A 27661-nucleotide genomic window follows, 5' to 3' on the forward strand; every position below is an offset into this window, starting at 1 on the left:
ACGTAAAAATTCTTGGAGACTGTCCAGACCATGAGGCCACACTATAAAAGTGTCGTCAACGTACCGCCAAAATACTGTCGGTTTAAAAGTGGCAGAGTCGAGTGCTCTCTCCTCAAAATCCTCCATAAAAAGATCGGCCACCAGGGGAGACAAAGGACTCCCCATGGCGACACCATCAGATTGTTCGTAAAATTCGTTGTTAAATATAAAATATGTAGAGGAGAGAGTGTGCTCAAACAACGCTGTAATGTCTGCACCAAACATATTGCCAATGAGGTGTAGTGAGTCCACCAGAGGCACCTTTGTGAACAGTGAAACCACATCAAGACTGACCAATAAGTCACTACTTTGCAGTTGTAGTGACTGAAGTCGACTGATAAAATCACCAGAATTCTTTATGTGATGTGCACACTTGCCTATCATTGGTTTGAGCAAAGATGCCAAGAATTTTGCTAGGTCGTAGGTGGCTGCTCCAATGTTACTCACATTTGGACGTAATGGCACATTTTCCTTGTGGATCTTAGGCAGTCCATGTAGCCTAGGTGGAACTGAACTGTTTGGTTTCAGTCTCTTGACAACCTCCTTCGGTAGAGAACTATTTGATAAAAGTTCTGCTGTTTTTCGCACTACTCGGCTCGTGGGATCCTTATCGATTTTGCGATACGTTGAATCACACAATAAAACATTGATCTTACTAATATAGTCAACCCTTGGCATGAGGACAGTAGCATTTCCTTTGTCAGATTTTAAGACTACTGTATCCACATCTGCTCGTAAGTTACTGAGGGCTATCCTCTCCATGGGCAAGATGTTATTCTTCATTGGTGCACCCCTGGTCAATACATGGCAAGACTCTCGACGAACTTCCTCCGCTTCATCTGTATCAAGACGGCGTACAGCTTCTTCGATGGCACTGATGAAATCCACTAGTGGCAGTGAATCAGGTGTGGGAGCAAAATTCAGTCCTTTTGCTAGCACAGACACAGTCGCGTCATCTAAAGTTTACAGCGTTGTTTGAGCACACTCTCTCCTCTACATATTTTATATTTAACAACGAATTTTACGAACAATCTGATGGTGTCGCCATGGGGAGTCCTTTGTCTCCCCTGGTGGCCGATCTTTTTATGGAGGATTTTGAGGAGAGAGCACTCGACTCTGCCACTTTTAAACCGACAGTATTTTGGCGGTACGTTGACGACACTTTTATAGTGTGGCCTCATGGTCTGGACCATCTCCAAGAATTTTTACGTCACATGAACTCCATACATGAAAACATAAAGTTTACCATGGAGATAGAGAAAGATGGTTGTCTGCCATTTTTAGACGTCTTGGTGCGACGGAAGAGTGATGGCACACTTGGTCACTCGGTGTACAGAAAGCCCACTCATACAGACCTATATCTACAAGCTACTAGTTGCCACTATCCAGCACAAACAATGGGCGTTCTCAAAACCTTGGTCCACCGTGCCCATACTATCTCTGACACCAACAGTCTTCAAGCGGAACTGGAACACCTGCAAAAAGTATTTTTGAAGAATGGCTTTTCACCTAGGCAAGTGAACAGAGTGATGAAGACCTACAAACGACGGAACAAGGAAGAGCAAGAGGCTTTCAGGTCGACTGTTTATCTACCATTTATTGGGAATATTTCTTCACAGATAGGCAGAATACTGAGAAAGCATCAAGTGAGAGTCATCTTTCGTCCTCCTTCCAAAATTTCATCACTGGTGGGATCCGTTAAAGACGACCTGGGCCTGCGTAAACCAGGTGTTTACAAAATTCCGTGTGAATGCGGCAAATCATATATAGGGCAAACGACACGAACTGTGCAGGAACGCATTGTGGAACACCGACGGCATACTCGCCTTCTCCAACCCACCAAGTCCGCAATCGCCGAACATTGTATTTCCACAGACCATTCCATGAATTACGACGACACAAAAATTTTGGAGCTCGATTATCAATGAATGTGTGGAAATAAGATTGTCTGACAACGAGACTCTCATCAATCGAGATAGTGGTTATCAGCTAAACTCTGCTTGGAATCCCGTTATAGAGAAACTTCATAGTCGACGTAGTTATCTGCATAAAGATGGAAATCGACCTGATGCCGATATGCCACGCTTTCACAGTGGAGGGCGCGAGGCGCAGCGCACAGAGCCGTTATGAATGCGCACGCTGAGCAGCGCATGAGCGATGTCACCTCAGAAGGCTTTAAATAGTGGAGCTCAGCACGCACTCGCCAGTCCTACTACAGTGGCATTCACCTGAAGATGGCCAGAAGACTCTGCGCCAAAATATCGTGGCAGAACGTTACTGATATCCGGCATTCTCCCGTGTTTTTATGGAACACGTTTGTACTCTATTGGATAAGTCTTGGACAAACAGTGCTCTGCGACCATGTTGGGATACATCAGATCGAGTGTGTCTCCTTTGTTCTTGGTAATGATGTCTGACAGTGTGCCATGTCTGTCTAATACACGTATTTCCATATTGACATAGAACTGGCATACACTGACCCTCCACAAACCGAGATCATCTTTAACATTTCTCAGTAGTGCTTGTGTTTTGTTGGGTGGGCAAAAGACAATTTTTACTCGGTACTTCTTCATATGCATCTGATTTTTCCCGATAGTGTGCCAGTGTACGATATAAAGGTAGTGGCTGCCTCTTCCTCCATGACTGCTTCCATCTTCACTAGTTGTACTGTTGTGATGGGGTTGAGAGCACATCTAATCTCTGCCATTCTGGATACCCATTTTTTTGGATCACAGTTCTGAGGTGTTCCAGCTCCTGGAGTAGACTCTCTGTGTGCAAGATGGTGCATGTCCTGTATATTAGAGTTTTTATCATCCCATTCCTGTGTGAAGGGTGGTGGCAGCTGTCAGTGTGCATTTTCTTCCGATACATACAGTGGTCCAGAGTTCAAATGTGTAAGGAAGTCGAGTTTGTCCCTTCCATTGGGCCAGACGATGATCATGTCGTCCACATAAAGGAAAGAAAAATGTGAGTTTCCATTTGGTTAATGCCAGGGCTTTCTTCTCGAGGTAGTCTATATACAAATTTGTGACCACAGGCAATGTGGGCTTCTCATTGCTACTCCATCCGTTTGTTCATAGTGCTCTCCATTAAACAGAAAATGCGTGGAAGTCAGGACATGCCTGAAAAGGCCATGCATGGCTTTCTCGTCAAATTTCTGACCAATAAGCGCTAGTGACTGTCTTTGAGGCATTCTGGGGAATAATGAAATTGTATCAAAACTCACCAGAATACGAGTCTTTCATCCTGAAGTTGTCAAGGCCTTTTACAAAATCCATAAAATTGCAGATATGATGAGGGCATTTACCCAAATAAGAGCTTAACATTTCTGTCGGAAACTCAGTTCGATGGAGACAAGTCCGATCATCAAAACATTGTGACTGTTGGACACTAAATTGGCAGTACACACGTGGACTGTTTGGCTGACAAATATGCTGGATGAAACTGAAGAGTCACATCATGTACCTTTATGAGGGAAGAGATGTATCATAGCCTGAAGAAATTTGACCAGCTGTACCACCAAAGATGCCATTTGCTGAGTGCTCTTGCATTTCTGAAACTTTGCTGAAGTCACGCATCGCATCGACTCTGCAACAACCAGGAGAATTAAGAGGCGGGTCAGCCTTGCCTTGCTATGTGGAGGGTGCTCTTTACCCATCAAAACCCTGAGTACAACTCCCGGGAACTGTTTAGACTGCATTTACAACTGATCAATTATTTTAATTCCGGGATCTGGGACTGGACTTAGCATTACCAGGGTGGCAGGTGATTCTGCCCATAGGAAGGCCACAAGACCTAACTATCAAAATTATCTCATCTTTCTGACAAACCATCACTGGAGGCCCCATGTGAGGTGGTTATCAATCTGACTGACATGGAGCTGAGTGACAATGCAGTTTGTTATGGAGAAGGGACTTAATTTTGTTCCCACTCCTAAGTTCATACTGGTTGCAGGCATCATTGGCGCAGTTGAACAGTTTACGGTGCGACTACCGGCTGAAGAAGTATGTCGTGAAACCAGCCATGCTCTGATGAAAACTAAGTCCATGAAGTTGAACATTACCAGCAAAGAGAGAGGGGGGGGGGGGGCTATTCAGGACCTAGGAGTGTGCCCTCGGATTGTTGTCTTATCTGCAGACAAAGGAAAAACCACTGTTGCTCTTTACCACTATGGCTACATTGAGAAGGTGCAGAGGTTGCTAGATGACGACCCCTATAGGAAGATCAATGCTGACCCTGCAAAGATGATGGAGAACAAGACTAGGGCTCTTCTCAAGGACAGGGATTTACTGGAGGAGATCCCAAAGAATCTATTACCTCAAGGATTTGTACTGCCAAGACTTTATGGACTCCCTTAAGTTCATACAGATGGGGTGCCATTGTGCCCCAATGTCAGCAACATTAGGGCGCCTTCATATTTTCTGGCAGAATACCTGATGGAAGTACTGAGCCCTTATGTTGGTAAATGCACTCATCACATCTACAATTCTGTCAATTTTCTAAAATGCCTCAACAACTTCATGATGAAAGATTCATTATCCTGTTGAGTTTCAATGGTGTTTTGTTATTCCCCTGGGCTTATCTATGAGAGCCACTTTAGCTTATTGGTGAGAAATAAAAGGCCACTGAACTTTTCAGGCATGTCCTGACCGCCACATATTTTCCATTTAATGGAGAACTCTATGAACAAATGGAAGGAATCATAGAGGGCAACCCACTATCGCCTGTGGTCGCAAATTTGTATATGCAGTACTTTGACAAAGAAGCCCTGGCATAATCCAAATTGAAACCCACGTGCTCTTTTTCTTTTCTTCTTCTTCTTTTTTTTTATGTGGATGACATGTTTGTATGCTGGCCCCCTGGGAGGAACAAACTCCTTGACTTCCTTACATATCCCAACATAAATTCACTATGGAGACAAAGTGGAAGGAACATTTACCATTCCTGGATGTTATGGTCAAGAGAAGAGCTGACAGCACCCTTGGCCTGTGTGTGTACTGGGAGAAAACGCGCACTGACCTGTATTTGCATGCAGACAGTTGCCACCACCCTTCACAGAGGAATGTGGTACTAAAAACACTAGTACACAGGGCGTGCACCATCTCAGATGCCGAGTGTCTGCCTAAAGACCTGGAACATTTCAGGATTGTATTCTGAAAGAAACGGGTACCCAGAACGGCAGATGAGGAATGCTCTCTGCCCTACCACAACAGTACAAGCTGTGAAGACTGAAGAAGTCACAGAGGACGGGGCAGCCACTGCCTTGATACTGTACACTGGTGCACTATCAGGAAAAATCGGATGCATATTGAAGAAGCACCGAGTAAAAACTGTTTTGCGTGCCCAGTAAAACTCGAGCATTATTAAGATGTGTCAAAGATATTCTTGGTTTGTCGATGGCTGGTGTATACCAGATTCCATGTCAATGTGGAAAGACATGTATTGAACAGACAGTGCACACTGTTGAAGACTGTTAACGAGAACATGAGAGGCACACTCAAGTGATGTATCCCAACAAGCAAGCAGTTACAGAGCACTGTTTGTCAAAGATTCATGCCATGGGATATGAACATACCAGGATCTTGTCACAGACTTCCAAATACTGGGACAGTGTTGTTAATTAACATATCTGACAATGGCGAGATGTCTGATGTGCTGATGAACTGATGAACTGAACTCCAGAGAATGAGCGGCCGACTTGTATCCTCACCCTCCACAGGCTGAGCCTGTGAATCAGTGGATGTGGAAACGCTGGTGTCGGTGCCTGTTGTAACGCTGTTGTAGGTGCTTTGTCTGCCCAGGTCACCAGATTGTTTTGTTTGCTGAGAGTCTTCTTAAGTAAACTCAGTGCTGGTTCCCAAGCCTTGATAAGATTATACCTGCAATCTTGGTTGAGGAGATGGTCCCTAGTCTGAATTCTATGGCCTCTCAAACAACACTATTGAAGTAGAAAGGAGTAGTTGTGAATAAGCATCACAGTAAGCAGATCTGAAGCATATGAAATCTGATGTTAATTTGTACTTTCGTGGATGAAGCTTATTTTGTCATTTTTGCATGTAATCTACACTTACAATTAGTTCAGAATTCGATAAGTTACATAGTGGACACTGCTTTGTATTTTTTGTAGTTTATGTACGTAGAACAAGGAGCGAAAGGCTATTTACAATTTGTACAGAAACCAGATGGCAGTTAAAAGAGTCGAGGGGCATGAAAGGGAAGCAGTGGTTGGGAAGGGAGTGAGGCAGGTTGTAGCCTATCCCCGATGTTATTCAATCTGTATATTGAGCAAGCAGTAAAGGAAACAAAAGAAAAATTTGGAGTAGGATTTAAAATCCATGGAGAAGAAATAAAAACTTTGAGGTTCGCCGATGACGTAATTCTGTCAGAGACAGCAAAGGACCTGGAAGAGCAGTTGAACAGAATGGACAGTGTCTTGAAAAGAGGATATAAGATGAACATCAACAAAAGAAAAACGAGGATAATGGAATGTAGACGAATTAAGTTGGGTGATGCTGAGGGTATTAGATTAGGAAATGAGACGCTTAAAGTAGTAAATGAGTTTTGCTATTTGGGGAGCAAAATAACTGACCATGGTCGAAGTAGAGAGGATATAAAATGTAGGTTTGGCAATGGCAAGGAAAGCATTTGTGAAGAAGAGAAATTTGTTAACATCAAGTTTAGATTTTAGTGTCAGGAAGCCATTTCTGAACGTATTTGTATGGAGCGTAGCCATGTATGGAAGTGAAACATGGATGATAAATAGTTCGGTTAAGAGGAGAATACTAGCTTTCGAAATGTGGTGCTACAGAAGAATGCTGAAGGTTAGATGGGTAGATCACATAACTAATGAGGAGGTATTGAATAGAATTGGGGAGAAGAGAAGTTTGTGGCACAACTTGCCTAGAAGAAGGGATCGGTTGGTAGGACATGTTCTGAGGTATCAAGGGATAAACAATTTAGTATTGGAGGGCAGCGTGGAGGGTAAAAATCGTAGAGGGAGACCAAGAGATGAATACACTAAGCAGATTCAGAAGGATGTAGGCTGCAGCAGGTACTGGGAGATGAAGAAGCTTACAAGGGATAGAGTAGCATGGAGAGTGGCATCAAACCAGTCTCTGGACTGAAGACCACAACACCAACATGTACATAATACACATCAAAATGCTCATCCATTATCTAATATATGTTACAGGCCACTTTGTTACCACAATTTTTATTTAATATTCACATTCATTGGCTTCACCAATTCTCAACCAGATTGTCACCTTTCAACCTAAACTGGATCTATCTAATTATAAAGTATGTTACAGATTCCCGTCTACTATTTCATTCGTAATGATTTCAGTGAGAGTAAGTGGGTAAACTCTTACCCAACAAATAAACATTCTGTTACCTGTTTATTTAAGTAGTTGACATACAGAAATTTAACGTCTGTTGCCACAATGTTGCATTACCTTATTTTTTCAGAAGAGTTTTTTCCATAATCTACGTAAGTTTTTTATATTATTTGAAGGGCATTCAAAAGAAAAGATATAAAACAAGAATGTGGATATAATTGCAGTCTTTATTTGAAAGTAATCACCAGAGGCTGAGCACAATTATCCCACTGTTTGTTGAGCCAAAGGCTTTCCTGTTCTCAGAATCCCTGTGGTAGGGACAGGAGCCAGTACTCCACTGTGTCCTTCAGTTCATCATTAGAGTTGAAATGTTTCCCATTGAGATGCATTTTTTAGCGGACCAAACACGTGCAAGTCACAGGGCGACATATCGGATCTTGAGGGGGATGTTCGAGTTGCTCCGACTTGAACTTGGCCATTGCACTTTGTGTGACATGAGAGATGTGTGGACACATGTTATCATGGAGCAGAATCACTCCCTACACGATCAGTTCAGGCTGTTTGCTCATAATGGACTCGCGTAAGCTGTGGAGTGTCTCACAGTGTGTGTCACTGTTAATGGTTTTTCAGTGCTCGAGGAATTTGATGGGTATTGGACCTCTGACTTCAAACAAGACAGTGAGCATCACCTTGCCTGCTGAGAGTACAGTTTCAAAGTTTCTAGGGGTAGGTGATGACACATACTTCACTCTCCTAGACGTCTCGCTACATTATCCCACAGAAGCATAAGCAAATTTCCAGTGGTGTGGTTGCTGCAACATTTCATACCGTTTAATTTGAAAACTCCTTATATTTGAGCATTGTTTGTGTTATTGTGGAATCAAAAAATAATGCAAGATTTTCTGTAACTTTTATCCAACAGGTCTTTGAAGAACAGCCTGTGTTACTTCTTGTTGCCCCAACACTGTAAATAAAAAATATTTTGACTTTCTTTGGCATGCAGACTACTTTTTAAAAGTTTTGTGTGCTCTGTGATTTACCTATTGGTACTGTCTCTCATTTTGACACTGTGTGTACAAAAAGAGGTCAGAATAAAGTGCAACGCACCAAAACATCAAAAGCTACTATATATAGCCTAAACTTTGTTTTAATTTTACTTATTTAATACTACTGTGTGGATATACAGTATAAATATATGTTTAGTAACATTTCTTTATATGTTGCCAGATATGTATACCGATCAGCTCCAAAACCACATGCAAAAATTACAATATTCTTAGCAGAAGCAGTCGGAGCCTACATGTGGTGGTGGATCCTGTGGCACCTTTGGCATGAACCAGAGCATATTACAGTAAGACTATTTCTGCTCAAAATTTCTTTACTGTTCCTTCCTTTTTTGCTTTTGACACTGGTTCTTACATCTGCACTGATTTACTAAAAGAAAATAATACATGTTGTGTGTTGTATTATGTTTGTGAAGTCCAAGTTTGACTAGCCAGAAAACACATTTATGCATTAATAGTTTTAACTATTATGCAGTACAATTATAAGCAGGACTTTTTTTAATGTTTGGTTTTCTTTACAAGAAAGTCGCAGCAGTATCACAGTAATAGTAGTAATGGTACTGAATGTATACTTTGTTTGAGTTTTAGGTTTCCCAAGCAGATTCTATATACATTTGTGTTTTGCCATAAAACTTCCTCCCTGTCAGAACATTTTCCTCTGCAAACATACTAACCATATTAAATGAAAAGCATTTAAAGGCAGTGCACAAGCTGTCATTGATTAAAACAACTGCATGATGGAGGCTGGTTGGTACTGGCAATCCTATTACCATGTCTGAATGTGCTTTTGTGGCCCAAGAATTCTTCTGTAAGCCAGAGTTGCTGGTGTTAACAATAATGATGCACAGTCTTAATATTCTCAATATAATGGTCACACTGCCTCAAATATCAGAAGAGAAAGATAACCTAAGTACATTGAAATGTATCATTTACAGAGTTGATATCTGCTCTCTTACCTTGGCACTATTGAGTGCCATGTGAGTTCATATACTTCAGATGCGGCGTCAAAGTCAATTCCTGATTCAATATGAGGGTAAGAAACTTCATTGATTCTTTAAGACATGTAAAGAACAACCAAGATTAAAGTCAATAAACAAACTTCTGTTATAAGAAATAGAAACTGTTTCACCTTACAATTTCTCCAACCTGTTAAGACTTAGCTGTAGCTGATGAAACAATGACGTCAGGCTGGAAGTAGGATAGCAAATAGAAATCATCCAAGAATAAATAGTTGTACTGAAGCTAGTTACTGTGAAGACAGGCTGTCTCTGATTATCACAAGCAAATTAACAGTTAAAGTGTTACCTTTTATTCTTCCTTCTATTAAAGAGATCCATTCCGTATCATTATGAGAGGGTCTTGAGACAAATAATGGGAAGGGTATAATAAAGTACACACCTGAGAATGAACACTCTGTCCTTTGTGAAGTATTGGGTTCCGCTTTACACCCCAGCAACCCTGATAAAAAGAGGCTGTCACTCTACATTTTTCCATTTGTACAAGGGTTATTTGGAAAGTAAGGAACGATCGGTCGCAAAATGGAAACCACAGTGAAAATCTGATGAAGTTTTGCACAGGTATTGGGCGGTGCCTCCAGCATGCCCGTCGATCGCGTTATGTCATTCTTTTTAGTTCTGAACTCACAGGGAGCATATAAAGATACCTAGAACAATAGTATCTCCTGCCAAGTATGATGGCCTGGTGATAAATTTCGCCTGAAGCTATGCAGCATTGTCCGCCCAGGCAGCTGAGTGGTCAGTGCGGCAGCCTGTCACACCAAGGGGCCCGGTTTCAATTCCCGGCTGGGTTGAACATTCTCTCCGCTCAGGGACTGGGTGTTGTGTTGTCCTCGTTATCATTTCATCATCATCATCAGTGTAAGGCAACGGGAAATGTTTGATTACCTACAATACAGCCCATATTTGTCTCTCTCTCTGAGTTTCATCTCTGCTCACATGAACCACTGTCTATGAAGACAACATTTTGGCTTAGACAGTGAGCTGTAGACCAGCATAGAGAATTGGCAGAAAGCACTGGTGGCTGCCTTCTATAACGAGGGTATTGGAAAATTGGTGCAACGCTACAACAAACGTCTAAGTCAGATTGGCAACCATGGAGATTAGTAGCTGGAAGTTGTAGCTAACTGTTGCAAATAAAACAGTTTTGAATTTCACTGTGGTTTCCATTTCGCGATCTATCGTTCCTTATTTTCCGAATAGCCCTCGTATATCCCTGGCCGTGGTGTGATTAATTAGCAAGAACCTTCTGCTTACCTCTTGGCCAAGTGAAACTCGTAAATTTATAATTTAATAAATGCTTCACTAAATTTGGTAGAGATTATATTTCACAAAAAGCCTTTCTTCTTCTTCTTCTTCTTGCTTTTTTCAAAATAATGTTATTACCATGAAAGACATAAAATATGATGTGCCCCGAATGGTGACAAAGAGCACCAATAAAATTTTATATTCTTGTTTGCATGTGAATTGTCAACTGTATTCTGTTGTCACCCATCCAATTAAGAATATTCAGTAAGCAATAATGGATGTGCAGCGATATAAAATTCTGTCTGTGCTTTGTGTGGTATTTTGATACAGGAGATTGATTTTCTTTGAAATGATTACTTATTTGACTGTATAATTTTGAAAACAGTTTATTCTGCTTTCTTTAACAAGATATTGTTGCAGTGATCACATTCTGGTTGCAAAAACTCCAGAATTGATGACAATGTAGAACTGTTTTTTTTTTAATTATTATTTATTTATTTATTTATTTATTTTTTATTTGCCCTTTCGTTAATGAATTATCATTTGTAGCAAAAGCCGTTGGTGGGGAGGCTTGCGTGCCTCAGCGATACAGATGGCCGTACCGTAGGTGCAACCACAACGGAGGGGTATCTGTTGAGAGGCCAGACAAACATGTGGTTCCTGAAGAGGGGCAGCAGCCTTTTCAGTAGTTGCAGGGGCAACAGTCTGGATGATTGACTGATCTGGCCTTGTAACATTAACCAAAACGGCCTTGCTGTGCTGGTACTGCGAACGGCTGAAAGCAAGGGGAAACTACAGCCGTAATTTTTCCCGAGGACATGCAGCTCTACTGTATGATTAAATGATGATGGCGTCCTCTTGGGTAAAATATTCCGGAGGTAAAATAATCCCCCATTCGGATCTCCGGGCGGGGACTACTCAAGAGGACGTCGTTATCAGGAGAAAGAAAACTGGCGTTCTACGGATCGGAGCGTGGAATGTCAGATCACTTAATCGGGCAGGTAGGTTAGAAAATTTGAAAAGGGAAATGGATAGGTTAAAGTTAGATATAGTGGGAATTAGTGAAGTTCGGTGGCAGGAGGAACAAGACTTTTGGTCAGGTGATTACAGGGTTATAAATACAAAATCAAATAGGGGTAATGCAGGAGTAGGTTTAATAATGAATAAAAAAATAGGAGTGCGGGTTAGCTACTACAAACAGCATAGTGAACGCATTATTGTGGCCAAGATAGACACAAAGCCCATGCCTACTACAGTAGTACAAGTTTATATGCCAACTAGCTCTGCAGATGATGAAGAAATAGATGAAATGTATGACGAGATAAAAGAAATTATTCAGGTAGTGAAGGGAGACGAAAATTTAATAGTCATGGGCGACTGGAATTCGTCAGTAGGAAAAGGGAGAGAAGGAAACATAGTAGGTGAATATGGATTGGGGGGAAGGAATGAAAGAGGAAGCCGCCTTGTAGAATTTTGCACAGAGCATAACTTAATCATAGCTAACACTTGGTTCAAGAATCATGAAAGGAGGCTGTATACTTGGAAGAAGCCAGGAGATACTGACAGGTTTCAGATAGATTATATAATGGTAAGACAGAGATTTAGGAACCAGGTTTTAAATTGTAAGACATTTCCTGGGGCAGATGTGGATTCTGACCACAATCTATTGGTTATGAACTGCAGATTGAAACTGAAGAAACTGCTAAAAGGTGTGAATTTAAGGAGATGGGACCTGGATAAACTGAAAGAACCAGAGGTTGTAGAGAGTTTCAGGGAGAGCATAAGGGGACAATTGACAGGAATGGGGGAAAGAAATACAGTAGAAGAAGAATGGGTAGCTCTGAGGGATGAAGTGGTGAAGGCAGCAGATGATCAAGTAGGTAAAAAGACGAGGGCTAATAGAAATCGTTGGGTAACAGAAGAAATATTGAATTTAATTGATGAAAGGAGAAAATATAAAAATGCAGTAAATGAAGCAGGCAAAAAGGAATACAAACGTCTCAAAAATGAAATCGACAGGAAGTGCAAAATGGCTAAGCAGGGATGGCTAGAGGACAAATGTAAGGATGTAGAGGCTTGTCTCACTAGGGGTAAGATAGATACTGCCTACAGGAAAATTAAAGAGACCTTTGGAGATAAGAGAACCACTTGTATGAATATCAAGAGCTCAGATGGAAACCCAGTTCTAAGCAAAGAAGGAAAGGCAGAAAGGTGGAAGGAGTATATAGAGGGTTTATACAAGGGAGATGTACTCGAGGACAATATTATGGAAATGGAAGAGGATGTAGATGAAGACGAAATGGGAGATAAGATACTGCGTGAAGAGTTTGACAGAGCACTGAAAGACCTGAGTCGAAACAAGGCCCCGGGAGTAGACAACATTCCACTAGAACTACTGATGGCCTCGGGAGAGCCAGTCATGACAAAACTCTACCATCTAGTGAGCACGATGTATGAGACAGGTGAAATACCCTCAGACTTCAAGAAGAATATAATAATTCCAATCCCAAAGAAAGCAGGTGTTGACAGATGTGAAAATTACCGAACTATCAGTTTAATAAGTCACAGCTGCAAAATACTAACGCGAATTCTTTACAGACGAATGGAAAAACTGGTAGAAGCCGACCTCGGGGAAGATCAGTTTGGATTCCGTAGAAATGTTGGAACACGTGAGGCAATACTGACCTTACGACTTATCTTGGAAGAAAGATTAAGAAAAGGCAAACCTACGTTTCTAGCATTTGTAGACTTAGAGAAAGCTTTTGACAATGTTGACTGGAATACTCTCTTTCAAATTCTGAAGGTGGCAGGGGTAAAATACAGGGAGCGAAAGGCTATTTACAATTTGTACAGAAACCAGATGGCAGTTATAAGAGTCGAGGGGCATGAAAGGGAAGCAGTGGTTGGGAAAGGAGTGAGACAGGGTTGTAGCCTCTCCCCGATGTTATTCAATCTGTATATTGAGCAAGCAGTAAAGGAAACAAAAGAAAAGTTCGGAGTAGGTATTAAAATTCATGGAGAGGAAGTAAAAACTTTGAGGTTCGCCGATGACATTGTAATTCTGTCAGAGACAGCAAAGGACTTGGAAGAGCAGTTGAACGGAATGGACAATGTCTTGAAAGGAGGATATAAGATGAACATCAACAAAAGCAAAACGAGGATAATGGAATGTAGTCAAATTAAGTCGGGTGATGCTGAGGGAATTAGATTAGGAAATGAGACACTTAAAGTAGTAAAGGAGTTTTGCTATTTAGGGAGTAAAATAACCGATGATGGTCGAAGTAGAGAGGATATAAAATGTAGACTGGCAATGGCAAGGAAAGCGTTTCTCAAGAAGAGAAATTTGCTAACATCGAGTATAGATTTAGGTGTCAGGAAGTCGTTTCTGAAAGTATTTGTATGGAGTGTAGCCATGTATGGAAGTGAGACATGGACGATAACTAGTTTGGACAAGAAGAGAATAGAAGCTTTCGAAATGTGGTGCTACAGAAGAATGCTGAAGATAAGGTGGGTAGATCACGTAACTAATGAGGAGGTATTGAATAGGATTGGGGAGAAGAGAAGTTTGTGGCACAACTTGACTAAAAGAAGGGATCGGTTGGTAGGACATGTTTTGAGGCATCAAGGGATCACAAATTTAGCATTGGAGGGCAGCGTGGAGGGTAAAAATCGTAGAGGGAGACCAAGAGATCAATACACTAAGCAGATTCAGAAGGATGTAGGTTGCAGTAGGTACTGGGAGATGAAGAAGCTTGCACAGGATAGAGTAGCATGGAGAGCTGCATCAAACCAGTCTCAGGACTGAAGACCACAACAACAACAACAGCAAAAGCAGTACTTTCTAGCAAAAATTTCAGTAATGACAGTTGCAAATGGCCATTCTTACAGCTTTCCAAAACATAAATACTTTTACAATAGAAGTAGCAACAGCATTAATAGAATGTATGTACAATGTCTCAGTTTAGCCACATAATTACATTGCATTTTCTAGAAAATTGGTGATAAGAGACCTTTTAGGCAACCTATACTCTGCCAAAAACCTGAAAATCTGACATTAAAAATTCTTTTCCTAAATTTTTAGTAGTTATTTGTTGTTGTACAGCATACAGAGTTAATCGAATATTTTAAGTTCCACTATCTGCGCTATAAGTTTATGCCAAGAAAAGAAGGGAAAAAAGTCCATATTTAGTACCACCACTTTCCATAAAGCATTACATCTAATTACTTTTTCTCTCACACTACCTGAAAATTGCAACTTGCCACCTATTTTCTTTTCAGGCAGATGTGGGCTATCTTCATTCACTACAGTGTGACAATCACACTACGGATATATCTCAATGTATTAAGTCTAGCTAAGACACGGCCAAGTCAAGCAGGGCCAACTTAAAAATGTAATTAATGTAACTTCCCCAAGTACAGTAATAAAATTCATGCAATTACATTGGTGGCTTTCATATATATATCTATCTCTCTCTCTCTCCATCTCTCTCTCTCTCTCTCTCACACACACACACACACACACACACACACACACACACACACACACACACACACACACTTACAATGATTATTAGTTTATTTTGCAAACACTTACTTTGCATATCCTTAGCAAACATGTTTACTAGCCTATTTGATCTCATGTGTGGTGCAAATGCTTCACTTAGTGGTAACAAGTAAGATTAAATTCTTGTTGGATCTTTGAAGAAGGATAAAATTCTTCATTTATGGGGTCTTGGCATGAGACCTTATATGAGGTCCCAAAATAATTAAAGTCCTCCAAGTTGGTAGGATGTAGAGTTTGGATGAAAATTATCATACACAGGATAATGAAACGTGCAGTTCCAACAGTTGTCTTTTTTAACAAAACTTATAATTGTGGCTGTGACCAGCTAATATCAAAACACTCATTCGCAGAGCACACAAGAAGCAACTCTCAATGTTTGTGATGCCTCACTTCCTCTCCCTTTCACTGCCTGTTTGTTGACTGGACTGTTTACACTGACTTGTATATTGTACCTCACAGATTCCAGTTCTTTGCAAAAGTATAACCTACTTGTGGGCCCAGTGTTACTTAATTTCCACAATCACAATTTTGACCTTACATAGATACTAAGTGGCAAGAGGCAGACAAACAGAAGTTGCCAACACTAACAAAAGAGTAAAATGGATGTGAACCTATACATCTACATATACATAGATACTCCGCAAACCGCCATAAGGCGCATGGCGGAGGGTACCCTGTACCACTGCTTGTCATTTCCCTTTCTGTTCCACTCACTTATAGAGTGAGAAAAAGTGACTGTCTGCACGACTCTGTATGAGCCCTAGTTTCTCGTATCTTATTGTCATGGTCCATACGTGCGATGTTGGCTTCAAATGCAGGTTCTCTAAATTTGCTCAATAGTGTTTCCTGAAATGAATGCTGCTTTTCATCCAGGGAGCATATCCATAACACTGAAGTTTTGTTCGAACCTACCAGTAACAACTCTAGCAGCCCTCCTCTGAGTTACATCAATGTCTTCCTTCAATCCGACCTGGTACGTATCCCAAACACTAGAACAGTACTCAAGAATAGGATGCACCAGTGTTCTATATGTGGTCTCCTAAACAGGTGAAACACTCTTTCCTAAAATTCTCCCAGTGAAGCGAAGTTGACCATTTGCCTTCCCTACACTCCACATGTTGTAAGGAAAGCACGGAAACCGTCTGAAAATGAATCGTAATGATTCAAAACTGGTAACAGTACCCTTTGAATAAAGGAACTGAAAGTAAAATTGTGGCTGGTTGCTGTCCCAACACCATCAACAGTTAATTGTGTTGAAGGCAAATTCATTTGAGAAAATGAATAAATCAAGAGACAGATTTGACGACCAGTACTTACCTTCAGGAGGCAAAATGTGTAGGACACTGTCTGATTAAAGGTATGAGACACCACTATGTAATGCAGTCTCACCAATGTAAAAGGAGACAGAGAGTACTTTGTTGTCAGAACAGAACAACAGAATGGTTTGGCCAGGAGAGCTTAATAATTTCTGATGTGATCATTGGATATCACCTGAGTGACAGGTCCATCAGAGATGTTTCCACGCTTCTAAAGCTGCTCAAGTCAACCATTGGTGATGTTCTTGTGAAGTGGGAATGCAAAGAGAAAAACCACAGGTAAACCAAGACCAAGTGGGCCTCATGCATTTGTAGGGGGTTCAAAAGAATTGAGTACAGTCATCTGGCAGCTCCTTGTAAGTTGTGTATTTCTGTAGTCAGTGCTAGACAATACATCATCGTGTAAACAGCAATGCTATTGGACATTGAATGAGTGGAAGCAATGGACTTGCAGTGATGAAACACACTATGCCATGTGGCACTCGGGTGGAAGGATTTGGATTTCCATCTGTGGTGCCAACTGAAGTACAGTGGAGGTATCGGTAGAGTACGGTATGGGGGTGTGTTTTGTGGTTTGGGTTGTAATCCCCATATTGTGCCAAAGAAAATGCTGAATGCGGAAGTGTATGACCACATTGTACAACACTGCTTACTGTAGGGGAACAGATCGGAGATAGTTACTGTTTGTATTAGCAAGACAGTACACCCTGTCATAAAGTAGGTTCTTGTGGCAATGGTTTACGGACAATAATATTTCTGATTTTGACTGCCCTGCCTACAGTCCCAACCTGAATCCAATGAAACACCTCTGGGATGATTTAGAGCCTGAACTTCACTCCTGCCCCGTGTCAGACTCACCATTTTCTCTGGTTTCAGCTCTTGAGAAAGAATGGGCTGCCATTGCTCCACAGACATTCAGACACCTCACTGAAAGCGTCCCCAGCAGAGTATAAGCAGTCACAAAGGCAAAGGGTGGACAAACCCCATATTTGTAGTAACACTGTTCACGTTTACGTCGCACTTCACTTAGCGTAGACCGGGACTGTGTCCTAGGCATGCCCGATGTTGACTGACTGGGCACGGCCCGTGCTGCTGGAGTTGTTGTTGTTGTTCTTCTTGTTACGCCGGCAGAGGTCGCGTCCGAATTCTCGCGTGCCCTCTGGTAGACGGGACTCTACTTGCGGCAACTACCGCCTGTGACGCGCCGTGCCAATGTGCGCCTCCCGCGATCTTTCTGGTGGCTACTACACTCCTCCTCCTTCGGGGGGTGAAGCCACTGTGATCCACTGCGTCGGAAGGTGGAGCGTCGGGCAGGAGTGATGACCTCCACATCCATTGGATGGCCGGAGTCGAGGGGATCTGCCAACCCTCGAGCTGGAACCTTCGAATACGGCTGGAAGTGACCCACACGAAGAGGCCCCCGTCGTCCCACAACCGGAGCTCGGGACAGAACGGGTGACAAGCTGTCGAACTCCGGATCCCGTTCCACCTCGGGAGGGGCAATACCCAGTGGTGGGGATGAAGGGGAAGGGACAACCACAGGTGAACTAGCCCCCTGAGAAACCGAACCTGCTAGGGGAGCCGGCTCTCGCTGGGGCATCTCGAATGATGGCGATGCCGGTGCTGGAGCTACTGGAGGCTGCCAAGGCTGAGAACCATCGCAGTGCGGCAGAGTCACAGCGGGGAGAGGAGGTAACGTCCCCTGTGAAACCAATACAGGTGCCGGCAATGGGGAAGCCGGTGTCCGAGAGGTCGGAGGGTGGGTGCCCGAACGTGGACGTAGCTGATTTTGGTGACGACGTACCACCCGATCCCCCGCCTGCAAGGTATAGAGCCGGCGGCCATTTCGGCGCAGGACCACCGCCGGTATCCAACGTGGATTGCGACCAAACCCACGGGCCCAGACCGACATACCCAGTGGAAAGCCAGGTACTTCGTTTTGTGAAGACTGGCGAGGACCAGGCCGGAGGAGGTGCAGCAGAGTCCTAGGTTGACGCCCATGGAGGAGCTCTGCGGGGCTGCGGTCGCCCATTGGTGTGGTCCAGTATGCCATCAAGAAAAACGTCAAGGCTTCCTCTGCAGGAAATTCGTGCACATACTTTTTCATCTGCGTCTTAAATGTGCGCACCATGCGCTCGGCTTCCCCATTCGATTGTGGATGGAAGGGGGGAGAGCAAACGTGCCGAATACCGAAGCGCCTACAAAAATCCTGGAAGGTCTGCGAAATAAACTGCGGTCCATTGTCTGAGACCAGGGTGATTGGCAGACCTTCCACAGAAAAGATTTTTGCTAGTGCCTGGATTGCAACTTCTGAAGTGGTTGAGGAGCAGCGAACCACATATGGGAATCGGGAATAAGCATCGATGACAATGAGCCAAAAGCCATTGAGAAACGGGCCCGCAAAATCGATGTGAACACGTTCCCATGCTTGTGTTGCCGGCGGCCATGAAGAGAACGCTGCCCTGGGAGATGCTTGTTGGCTCGCACACTGGGAACAGGCGGCCACCAAGTGCTCAATTTCTCTGTCAATACCGGGCCAGTACACATGTCTGCGAGCCAAGGTTTTAGTATGGGAAACACCCCAGTGCCCCGCATGTAATAACGTGAGGACCTCCCTTCGTAAACCTGCAGGAACAACCACGCGAGGAGCTGTATCATCGGTAACCAGAAGGAGAACTCCTTCCAAGACCGAGAGGCGGTCTCGTAGAAGAAAATAATTACGAAGAGGGTCCGAGGCCCGGCCTGGAGGGCGGGAGGACCACCCCTGCTGAATGAGGCGAACTACTTGCCGGAGAACCGGGTCAGCCGCCGTTTCCCTGGCGACTCGAGAACTAGTGATCGGAAAGCCATCAACTGCTTGGCGGGATGCCACATCCAAATGAAAACACATAATCTCCTCCCGATCGAACGTAGGATCCGGGCCCACCGGAAGACGGGAAAGAGCGTCGGCGTTGGCATGCTGTCCTGTAGGGCGAAAATTAATGTCATAATGGTACTTAGAGAGGAACAAGGCCCAGCGCTGTAGTCTGTGGGCCGCCCTATCCGGAATCTGAGAGGTGGGGCCAAATAACGATATTAACGGCTTATGGTCAGTGATTAACTGAAACTTCGTGCCGTACAAGAAAGGGTGAAACTTGGTAACAGCGTAGACAATGGCCAAAGCCTCTTTTTCCACCTGGGAGTAATGGGCCTGCGCGGGACTAAGCGTTTTAGACGCAAACGCCAGTGGTTGCTCGGAACCGTCTGCATTGCGATGGGCCTGGACCGCCCCCACCCCATACTGCGAAGCATCTGTAGCCAGGACCAACGGCTTACGGGGATCAAAAGTAGCCAAACAAGGGGCTGAAGTGAGGAGGCCCTTCAACGAGGTGAACGCTCGCTCGCATGCAGGCGACCAATCAAAAGGAACACCCTTGTGCAGAAGGCAGTACAGGGGGTGGGCTATAGTGGAAGCCCTGGGAATGAACCGGTGGTAATAGGCTATCTTGCCTAAAAAAGCTTGTAACTCTTTCAGCGAAGTGGGCCGAGGAAGGTTGACGATACCTTGGACCAAACTTCCTAGTGGCTGTATGCCATGCCGAGATATGGTGTAGCCCACATACTCAATGGACGGTTGGAAGAAGGTTGACTTATGCAGGTTGCAACGCAAGCCCACAGACCTGAATTTGAGAAAGAGGGTGCGAAGGTTGTGCAAGTGTTCCTTCGTGCTGCGGCCTGTGACAGTTATGTCATCCAGGTAATTAATACAATGAGGGATTGTCGACGTGACATGCTCAAGATAACGCTGGAATATCGCCGGGGCACTGGATATTCCAAAAGCCAACCGCTGGTATTGGTAAAGGCCAAACGGGGTGTTGACGACCGCCAGCCGTTTGGAGTCCTCATCAAGAGGTATCTGATGATAAGCCTCCGACAGATCGATTTTCGAAAAATATTGGCCACCCGCCACGGCGGAGAACAATTCATCAGCACGAGGCAAAGGATAGGTGTCCACCACCAATTGGGAATTAATGGTGGCCTTGAAATCGCCACAAAGACGTAAGTTTCCTGAGGGCTTCTTGACAATAACGAGGGGCGAAGCCCACTCACTGGAAGAAACGGGAAGAACGACCCCTAGGGCTGTCAGCCGGTCTAGCTCTTCCTTTACCCGAGGGCGGAGAGCCAAGGGGATCTGTCTCGCGCGTAGAAAACGCGGGCGAGCCGACGCCTTCAACGTTAAGTGAGCTTCAAAATCGGAAACACGCCCCAGGCCCTCCTCAAAAATATCTGGAAAGTCTGAGATCAAAGATTCCAATGAGTGATAGGGACCGTCTTCGGAGACCAACTGTATGGTGTCAGCAATAGAAAAACCGAAAGCCTGAAAGGCATCCAGGCCAAAAAGGTTAGCGGAGCTCGCATCACTGACAACAATAAAAGTAATAGGCCGAGTGACTGATTTGTAAGTCACGTCGGTAGTGAATTGGCCCAGTAGGGGAATGAACTGTTTACCATAACCGCGTAGACGCCGGTAAACTGGCGCCAACGGGGGCGATCCAAGGTCGGAATAAGTTTGTGCATTCAACAACGAAACTGCCGCCCCCGTATCTACTTGCAGTTATAACCGGCGCGACCGAACCGACACCTCGATAAAGAGTTTGTGGGCCGATGCGTCGGGAGCCTGGCCCGATGAAACTTCCTGAATGTCAACGTCCATGTCCTCTGTACTTGCTTCCTTCGATGCCTTTGAGGCTGAGCGGCAAACTTTAGCAATGTGACCTTTTTTATTACATTTGCGACAAACGGCCCAACGCTGGGGGCACTCTGACCGATCGTGATGTATATAGCACGACGCACAGGACGGCAACAGGGGCCGGCGGCCGGAATTCTGTTTACACGCCGTGCGGGAGCGGCCGTAACGGCCGGATTGTACCGCTCGCACGTCGTCCACCCCGGACACAGTGGACGCGGCCGCGCCACCCTGAACCTCTGCGACGTCGCACCACGCTTCCAGCTGTTGACCTGCCGCGTGAGAGACTTCATACGATTGAGCAATGGACAGAACTTCCTCGAGGGAAGGGTCTTCTAACTGCAGGGCCCGTTGCCGGACCTCCCTATCAGGGGCCGAACGAACAATGACGTCGCGTACCATAACGTGGGCATACGACTCTCGCGACTGCTCCGTGACAAAATGACACTTGCGACTAAGACCGTGCAGGGTAGCGGCCCACGCCCGGTAAGACTGATGGGGCTGTTTCTTGCATTGATAGAACTCGACCCTAGCCGCCACAACATGCGTGCGGCGGCGATAATATGAAGACAGCAAAGAACACAATGCGTCAAAAGACAAGGACGAGGGTTCCTGCAACGGCGCTAGCTGCCGCAAAACTTGATACAGCGAGGGAGATATCCAAGACAAGAAGAGAGCACGACATACCTCCGCCTCGGCAACATGAAACGCCTGGAAATGCTGCCGAAGGCGATGTTCATATGCGTCCCAATCCTCCGCCGTCTCGTCATACGGGGGAAAGGGAGGAGGGAACTGCGCCGGAGCAGACGGCGTGGAGAGCAACGCCGGAAGCACTTGTTTCATGGTGGCCATGAGTTCCGTCTGCTGCGCAACCAAAACTCGCACCCAATCCTCCATGCCGTGGAGAAACTGCGAAACCGGAACGACGACGCAACACGCGAAAGAACGACCCTACTCGTCGCCAATTGTGTAGTAACACTGTTCACGTTTACGTCGCACTTCACTTAGCGTAGACCGGGACTGTGTCCTAGGCATGCCCGATGTTGACTGACTGGGCACGGCCCGTGCTGCTGGAGTTGTTGTTGTTGTTGTTCTTGTTGTTACGCCGGCAGAGGTCGCGTCCGAATTCTCGCGTGCCCTCTGGTGGACGGGACTCTACTTGCGGCAACTACCGCCCGTGACGCGCCGTGCCAATGTGCGCCTCCCGCGATCTTTCTGGTGGCTACTACAATATTAATGTCCACTAATAGGTGTGTTGATACTTTTGATCAGATATTGTATTGCTGATATTCAAATATAAATGTTAAAGTGACTCACTACCCAGCTTTTGGAACAGTAGATTTTTCCTCTCATTTAGGTGTGTTGAGTGACTTTCCCTCCCTTTTCAATCTTCCCAGCATATCCCTCTCTCCTTCCCAAGAAAGGGAGTATTAGTATGCTAGGTAGTGTGTCATTCTCACTTTTAGACATGTCTGTCGGCAGTACTACACAATTTGCCTACAAAGACAAACACTGAAGAGCAATTCTGTCACATAACTTGCAAAGTCAACATGATTTCAATTGCCTTTGAATGGTCTTCATCTGCAATGTGACAGTAGCAAAATGCTGATGATGTTAAAAAAGGTCAAAGATTAACTGCAGCCTCTGTTATCTGTGGAATGAAATAATCAAAAGTGAAGCTAATACGGCTTTGTTTTAGATCTGTTTTTCCATTTGATTAATTTGATGTACTGTCTTGTATACCCTTCTTAGCTTAAGTCATTCCCCGGATTCCACCTGTCACTCTAAACTGCTCAAGAGAATGTTGCATAAGAATCTTGCAAGTGTCACTGACCATTGTATTACATGTAATGTTTGCTTACCTGCTGTTATTCTTATTTTAAGTATCTTCTTTGAATTTGCCTTCATAGATAAAATAACATTTGTGACCAACTTTCCTTTGTTGTTTACAGGGCGAATTTCCATATCCTGATCCATCAAAATGGACAGACGAAGAGCTAGGCATACCACCAGATGAAGAGGAATAAACGAGAATTGTTTCTTTAGTGCTGCAGAATTTATTTCTATTTATATAGATTAAGAACTGTTTGTGAATTTGTATATAAAGTGTAAATTGTAATGTATTCAGTCTGGTCTGCGAGCTCTTGCAAACATAATTTGGATATGTAATGCACGTTCTCAGACTTTTCAAGTAAAGCGTGAATCACACTTCCATTTTTATCTGTGGGTTTAATAAAGACAGTTTGGATGCAACTAAAATAATGGTGTGGAATCAGTTTTGCTTTAAAAATATATGGCGTATATTTCAGCATATCTGTAAAATTATTACAAGAATGAAAAATGCACTTCCGCTAGATGAACACTGCAAAGTTAGGGCAAGGTGCTCCCGAATAAATAGCATGTTTGTTCTGTGATATGTTAATAAAAAAAAGAAAAGAAAATTAAATGGATATTCATATTTGAATTGAAAAGCATCTACTTATGTAATTATTTCTCTAATATGGTGGGTGATGGAAGAATCCAGGGATATATATGGGTAATGCCAAGTATACACTGTGAAAATTGAAGAAATAAACAACTATATATATATCATATATTTATACATACAGGTGCATCATTTTAAGGCTGAAAGAAATAAGCAACAAGCAGTATTCTAAGAAATGGTGATTGTTTTCTAAACATAATTTTATTTGTGGATGATGAACATTGACGACAACAGAACGGCTTCAGTTATTACTACAGAACATTTCTGCTGTAATAAGGAAATATGCCTTACACTTTAAGCCTTACTAATAGTGTTCTGTTGTAGTCTAGTGAAAAGAGTGTAGTAGTGTTCTGTACAGACAGTGGAGGTAGCTCAACACTTAATGAAGGTAGCTGGTAGGTGCGTACCATTTTCACGATGCGCTAGGAAGTCTGTCTATGCTTGTGTTAATAAAGACATTTCACTTAAACAAGATGTAGTTATTGTCCATGTATTCTGAAAGGGGGACAACTATGGAAAGAGTTTCACATTTCAATTATTTTTATTGTGACTGCTGGCTTCAAAACTTTAAATTAAAATCATATCATAAACTTAGGTGTTAAAAAAATAATAAAAAAGGGCAGCTACTAGTGAAAGCTTTAATAACACTGAATCAAATAACACTGATAGGAAAGAAAAGCATTACAGAATAATTTTTAAATAGAGGAATATTTTTATTATGCCTGTCGGCATTGGTGTTCATTTTTTAACAGAATGTAATTGTCATTTCCAAAATAATGAGATTACTGAGCATGTATAGTGTCCATGTTATAAAAAAAAAATCAAATCAGCTGGATCAACATACTTCTGAACAAGGATGACACAGTAAGCCATGTGAAGCGTGATGTTCTAACTCCAAAGAGTAAATATGAACTGAAATCCAACATGTCAGAAGCTTCAGGAGTAGAGAAAAAGTGGCCCCAACTTACAGATTCCAGTAGGAAGTAGCAGATATTCAAATTAGATGTCCTACAACCGTCAGTTACAGCACTTATGAAAGTGGAAAACTCCCAAATAACTCATAATTGAAGACCTATCTTAAAAAAAATCATGACTAATGTTGGTATAATAAAAGAAAAAGCCATTTGGATTGGTAAATTATTTATTACTTGATTCAATCTGATGAACAGATCACCTTCAGATCTAGTGCTGCCAAGCAAAGTTTGCCTTGAAGGGTATCAAGCATTGTGAATGTAACAGTACAAATAAACTACGTAAAATGTACAATTCAGAATTGCAGTTGGCTTACTGTTGCAATTGTGTGGTAGCTATGTGTCCCCAGGTCAAAATATTTTGATGTAGAAGACACATTAATTTAAATGTTTTTGACATTGCTTCAGTGTGGGGGTGATCTGAAAGTAATATCACCCTTAATGAATCAAGTTAACCAAGATTGTTAGCAATTCTTGTTATTACTATGACCAGTTTCAACAGATCCACGCTGCCATCATCGGATCTTGCAATATTATTAGTACATGCTTGTTAAAATACTGAAAGTCACATAGTGATGTTGCATCAAATAAAATGTGTAGGGAACATCAGCTTGTCACAAATAAATTAACACAATTAAACAACATGTGCTGATGTCCCAGCATATACTAATCACTAGACACTCCAAATGTTTCATTTGTTTATGTTGAGGGTCAATTGCCACTCCCTAGACAAGGTGTCACGAAAAGCCCCATGGAAGTTCTGAAGTTGTCTACTATGTCATTTATATATTGTGAAGAACAGTGGATCTATAACAATCCCTTGTGGAATGCGCTTTTATGGATAAAGACTTCTCTCCTTTGAGAATTACATGTCGTGCTCCGTTTGCTGGAAACTCTTCAATCCAGTCTCTCAGTTCATTTATACTGAATGCGTTACTTATTCCTAGAAATGTAAGTTATGGAAATTTCTTGCCTGACGAATCAGTGTCTTTCTAGCTTTGTATTTAATTTTGCTTTGCATCTTTTGACTACATCATAACTTCCAATTTGAAAATTGTATAGTGCTGTCATGCTCCTTGTAATTCCCAATAAAATCTCTCAAATTTTTAGTTTGATTTTGTTCTAGTCAAATTCATTTTCCATTTCTTTCCTTCTGGAAAAAGTGTTAAAGACAAACATGTTCACACCAAATACCAGTAATGTAGTTTCCAGAGTTTCACACTGACAAGTCATTCTTTAGTTTTATTCTGTTTTTGCATTAATATCCATTGTTATGATCTTGTAATGGAGTTTGCATTCGTTTATCACTTTCTGCAACTCTTGATAGCCATCCTCTGCTGCCTCATCAGAAAGTGAACTTATTGGTGCATAAACTAGCATCAGATACCTTTGTGGGCCTTCACAGACAGGCACTGCCATCGATATCAGGGATTTTCAAAGACGTTAGGGAAATTTGGAAAAAAAAGACCCTCATTTTTGTCTCAGTAGATGAAATGGTTTGTTTAATGCAGTGTCCTGCATTGTCGCTGGCTGGGTGCAGCTGGCACATGCGCCTCTTTCCTACTTCCTCTTCCTACTGCTTCTCCCCTTCCTACCACTCCCCCAAGCTTGCAGTCAGTGCTGCCACCACTTGCCACTGCTAGTTTAGCAGCTGCTGATGAGAGGCAGGGAAGTATGAAGAGTGGTCATGTGTGCACGAGTTGTTTCAGAGTGATTTTGTGTGTGTGTGTGTGTGTGTGTGTGTGTGTGTGTGTGTGTGTGTGTTCTCATTTTCTGACAGAAGCTATGGCTGGAAATTTATTTGTGGGAGTGTGATTGTTTTTTCTACATGCCTGTGTGCGGCACAGCAATCATCTTTATGGTAATTTGCTAGCTATCCTCATTATTACTGATTCTCAGAGTATTTGAACAAGTTATCTGTTGCACTGATTGATCACCATGGTTTCATTTCATCGACTGCTGTCTGTGGCTCACGAATAGCTGGCCACATGAGTGGATTTCAATGACGGGCTGAAACCAGAGGCTGTTCTTGCGGGTATCTGTAATGGATCGGGCCTGCCGATCTGAAGCCATTCGGTTCCCACTAATGTGCAGGCCCTGCCCATCAGATCTAGTCTCACTGATCTGCCTGGAGGCCAGGTCTGTTTGTATGTGACGTAGTTCAGTGGATTTTCATGGTTTATCTTTGGATGCAGGACTGTGGTGCTCCTCAGCAGGCCAGAGACCACGGACTTTGGATTTCAGGAATTGTGACTGTCTCACCACAGATATCTTGTACAGTGTGGTGTTTTATAGACATTTTATTTCCTCTTGTACATTTTGGCACTTCAAAAGTAGTTTATATGTTAGAAAGTATGGACGATGAGAAGAAGAAAATTGTGTCAGTCACTAATAGTTTGTACCCTATGTATTCACATGTTTCTCGAAAGAAAAATCACGCAATACCTGGAAAAATAATAGATATAACAAGTTGCTAAGAACCGACAGTAATGAACATAATAGAACCATCATTTTATTGACAGTCACGTACAGTGTTGGTTTACACAATTCTTCCCTGCCTTATACACTTCTTTCAAGAGGCCTACTTTTTTTTCTGAGGCTATTTCTGAAATCAGTGAAGGTGTTTTAAATCTGTCTTGCAACTTCCAAGCAAATGTTTATTTTTGTTACCAAATGTGTTTTGTTTATTGAAACTCCATAATATCAGTGGTCTAAATGAAACATAACCATTTAGCTTGCTTTCTACATCTAAAAACAGTTAACTACAAAAAGATGTTGCTGTTAGTACTTAAGATTTTTACTCACATTTGGGAACGCAATCTGCTTGCAAGCTTTTTTTTTTTTTTTTTAAGATATTTTCTCATTTGCAGTATAGTTTTTTGTACCATAGCCGCA

The 27661-nt window shown here is 42.9% G+C and overlaps 1 protein-coding gene across 1 annotated transcript in view; it reads left to right on the forward strand.

The window, feature by feature from the left end:
• The window catches only part of LOC126243215 (NADH dehydrogenase [ubiquinone] 1 beta subcomplex subunit 2, mitochondrial-like), a 32765-nt gene extending 9332 nt beyond the window's left edge, over positions 1-23433 (forward strand). Inside the window, exons 2-3 of the mRNA XM_049948147.1 lie at positions 8604-8727; positions 23263-23433. Of these exons, the coding sequence (XP_049804104.1) occupies positions 8604-8727; positions 23263-23337 (199 nt within the window). The 3' untranslated portion in view covers positions 23338-23433. The remainder of the gene's footprint in view (positions 1-8603; positions 8728-23262) is intronic.
• The last annotated feature ends 4228 nt before the right edge of the window (positions 23434-27661 follow it).

This window comes from Schistocerca nitens, chromosome 1, assembly GCF_023898315.1.
Source record: "Schistocerca nitens isolate TAMUIC-IGC-003100 chromosome 1, iqSchNite1.1, whole genome shotgun sequence".
Lineage (NCBI taxonomy): Eukaryota > Metazoa > Arthropoda > Insecta > Orthoptera > Acrididae > Schistocerca > Schistocerca nitens.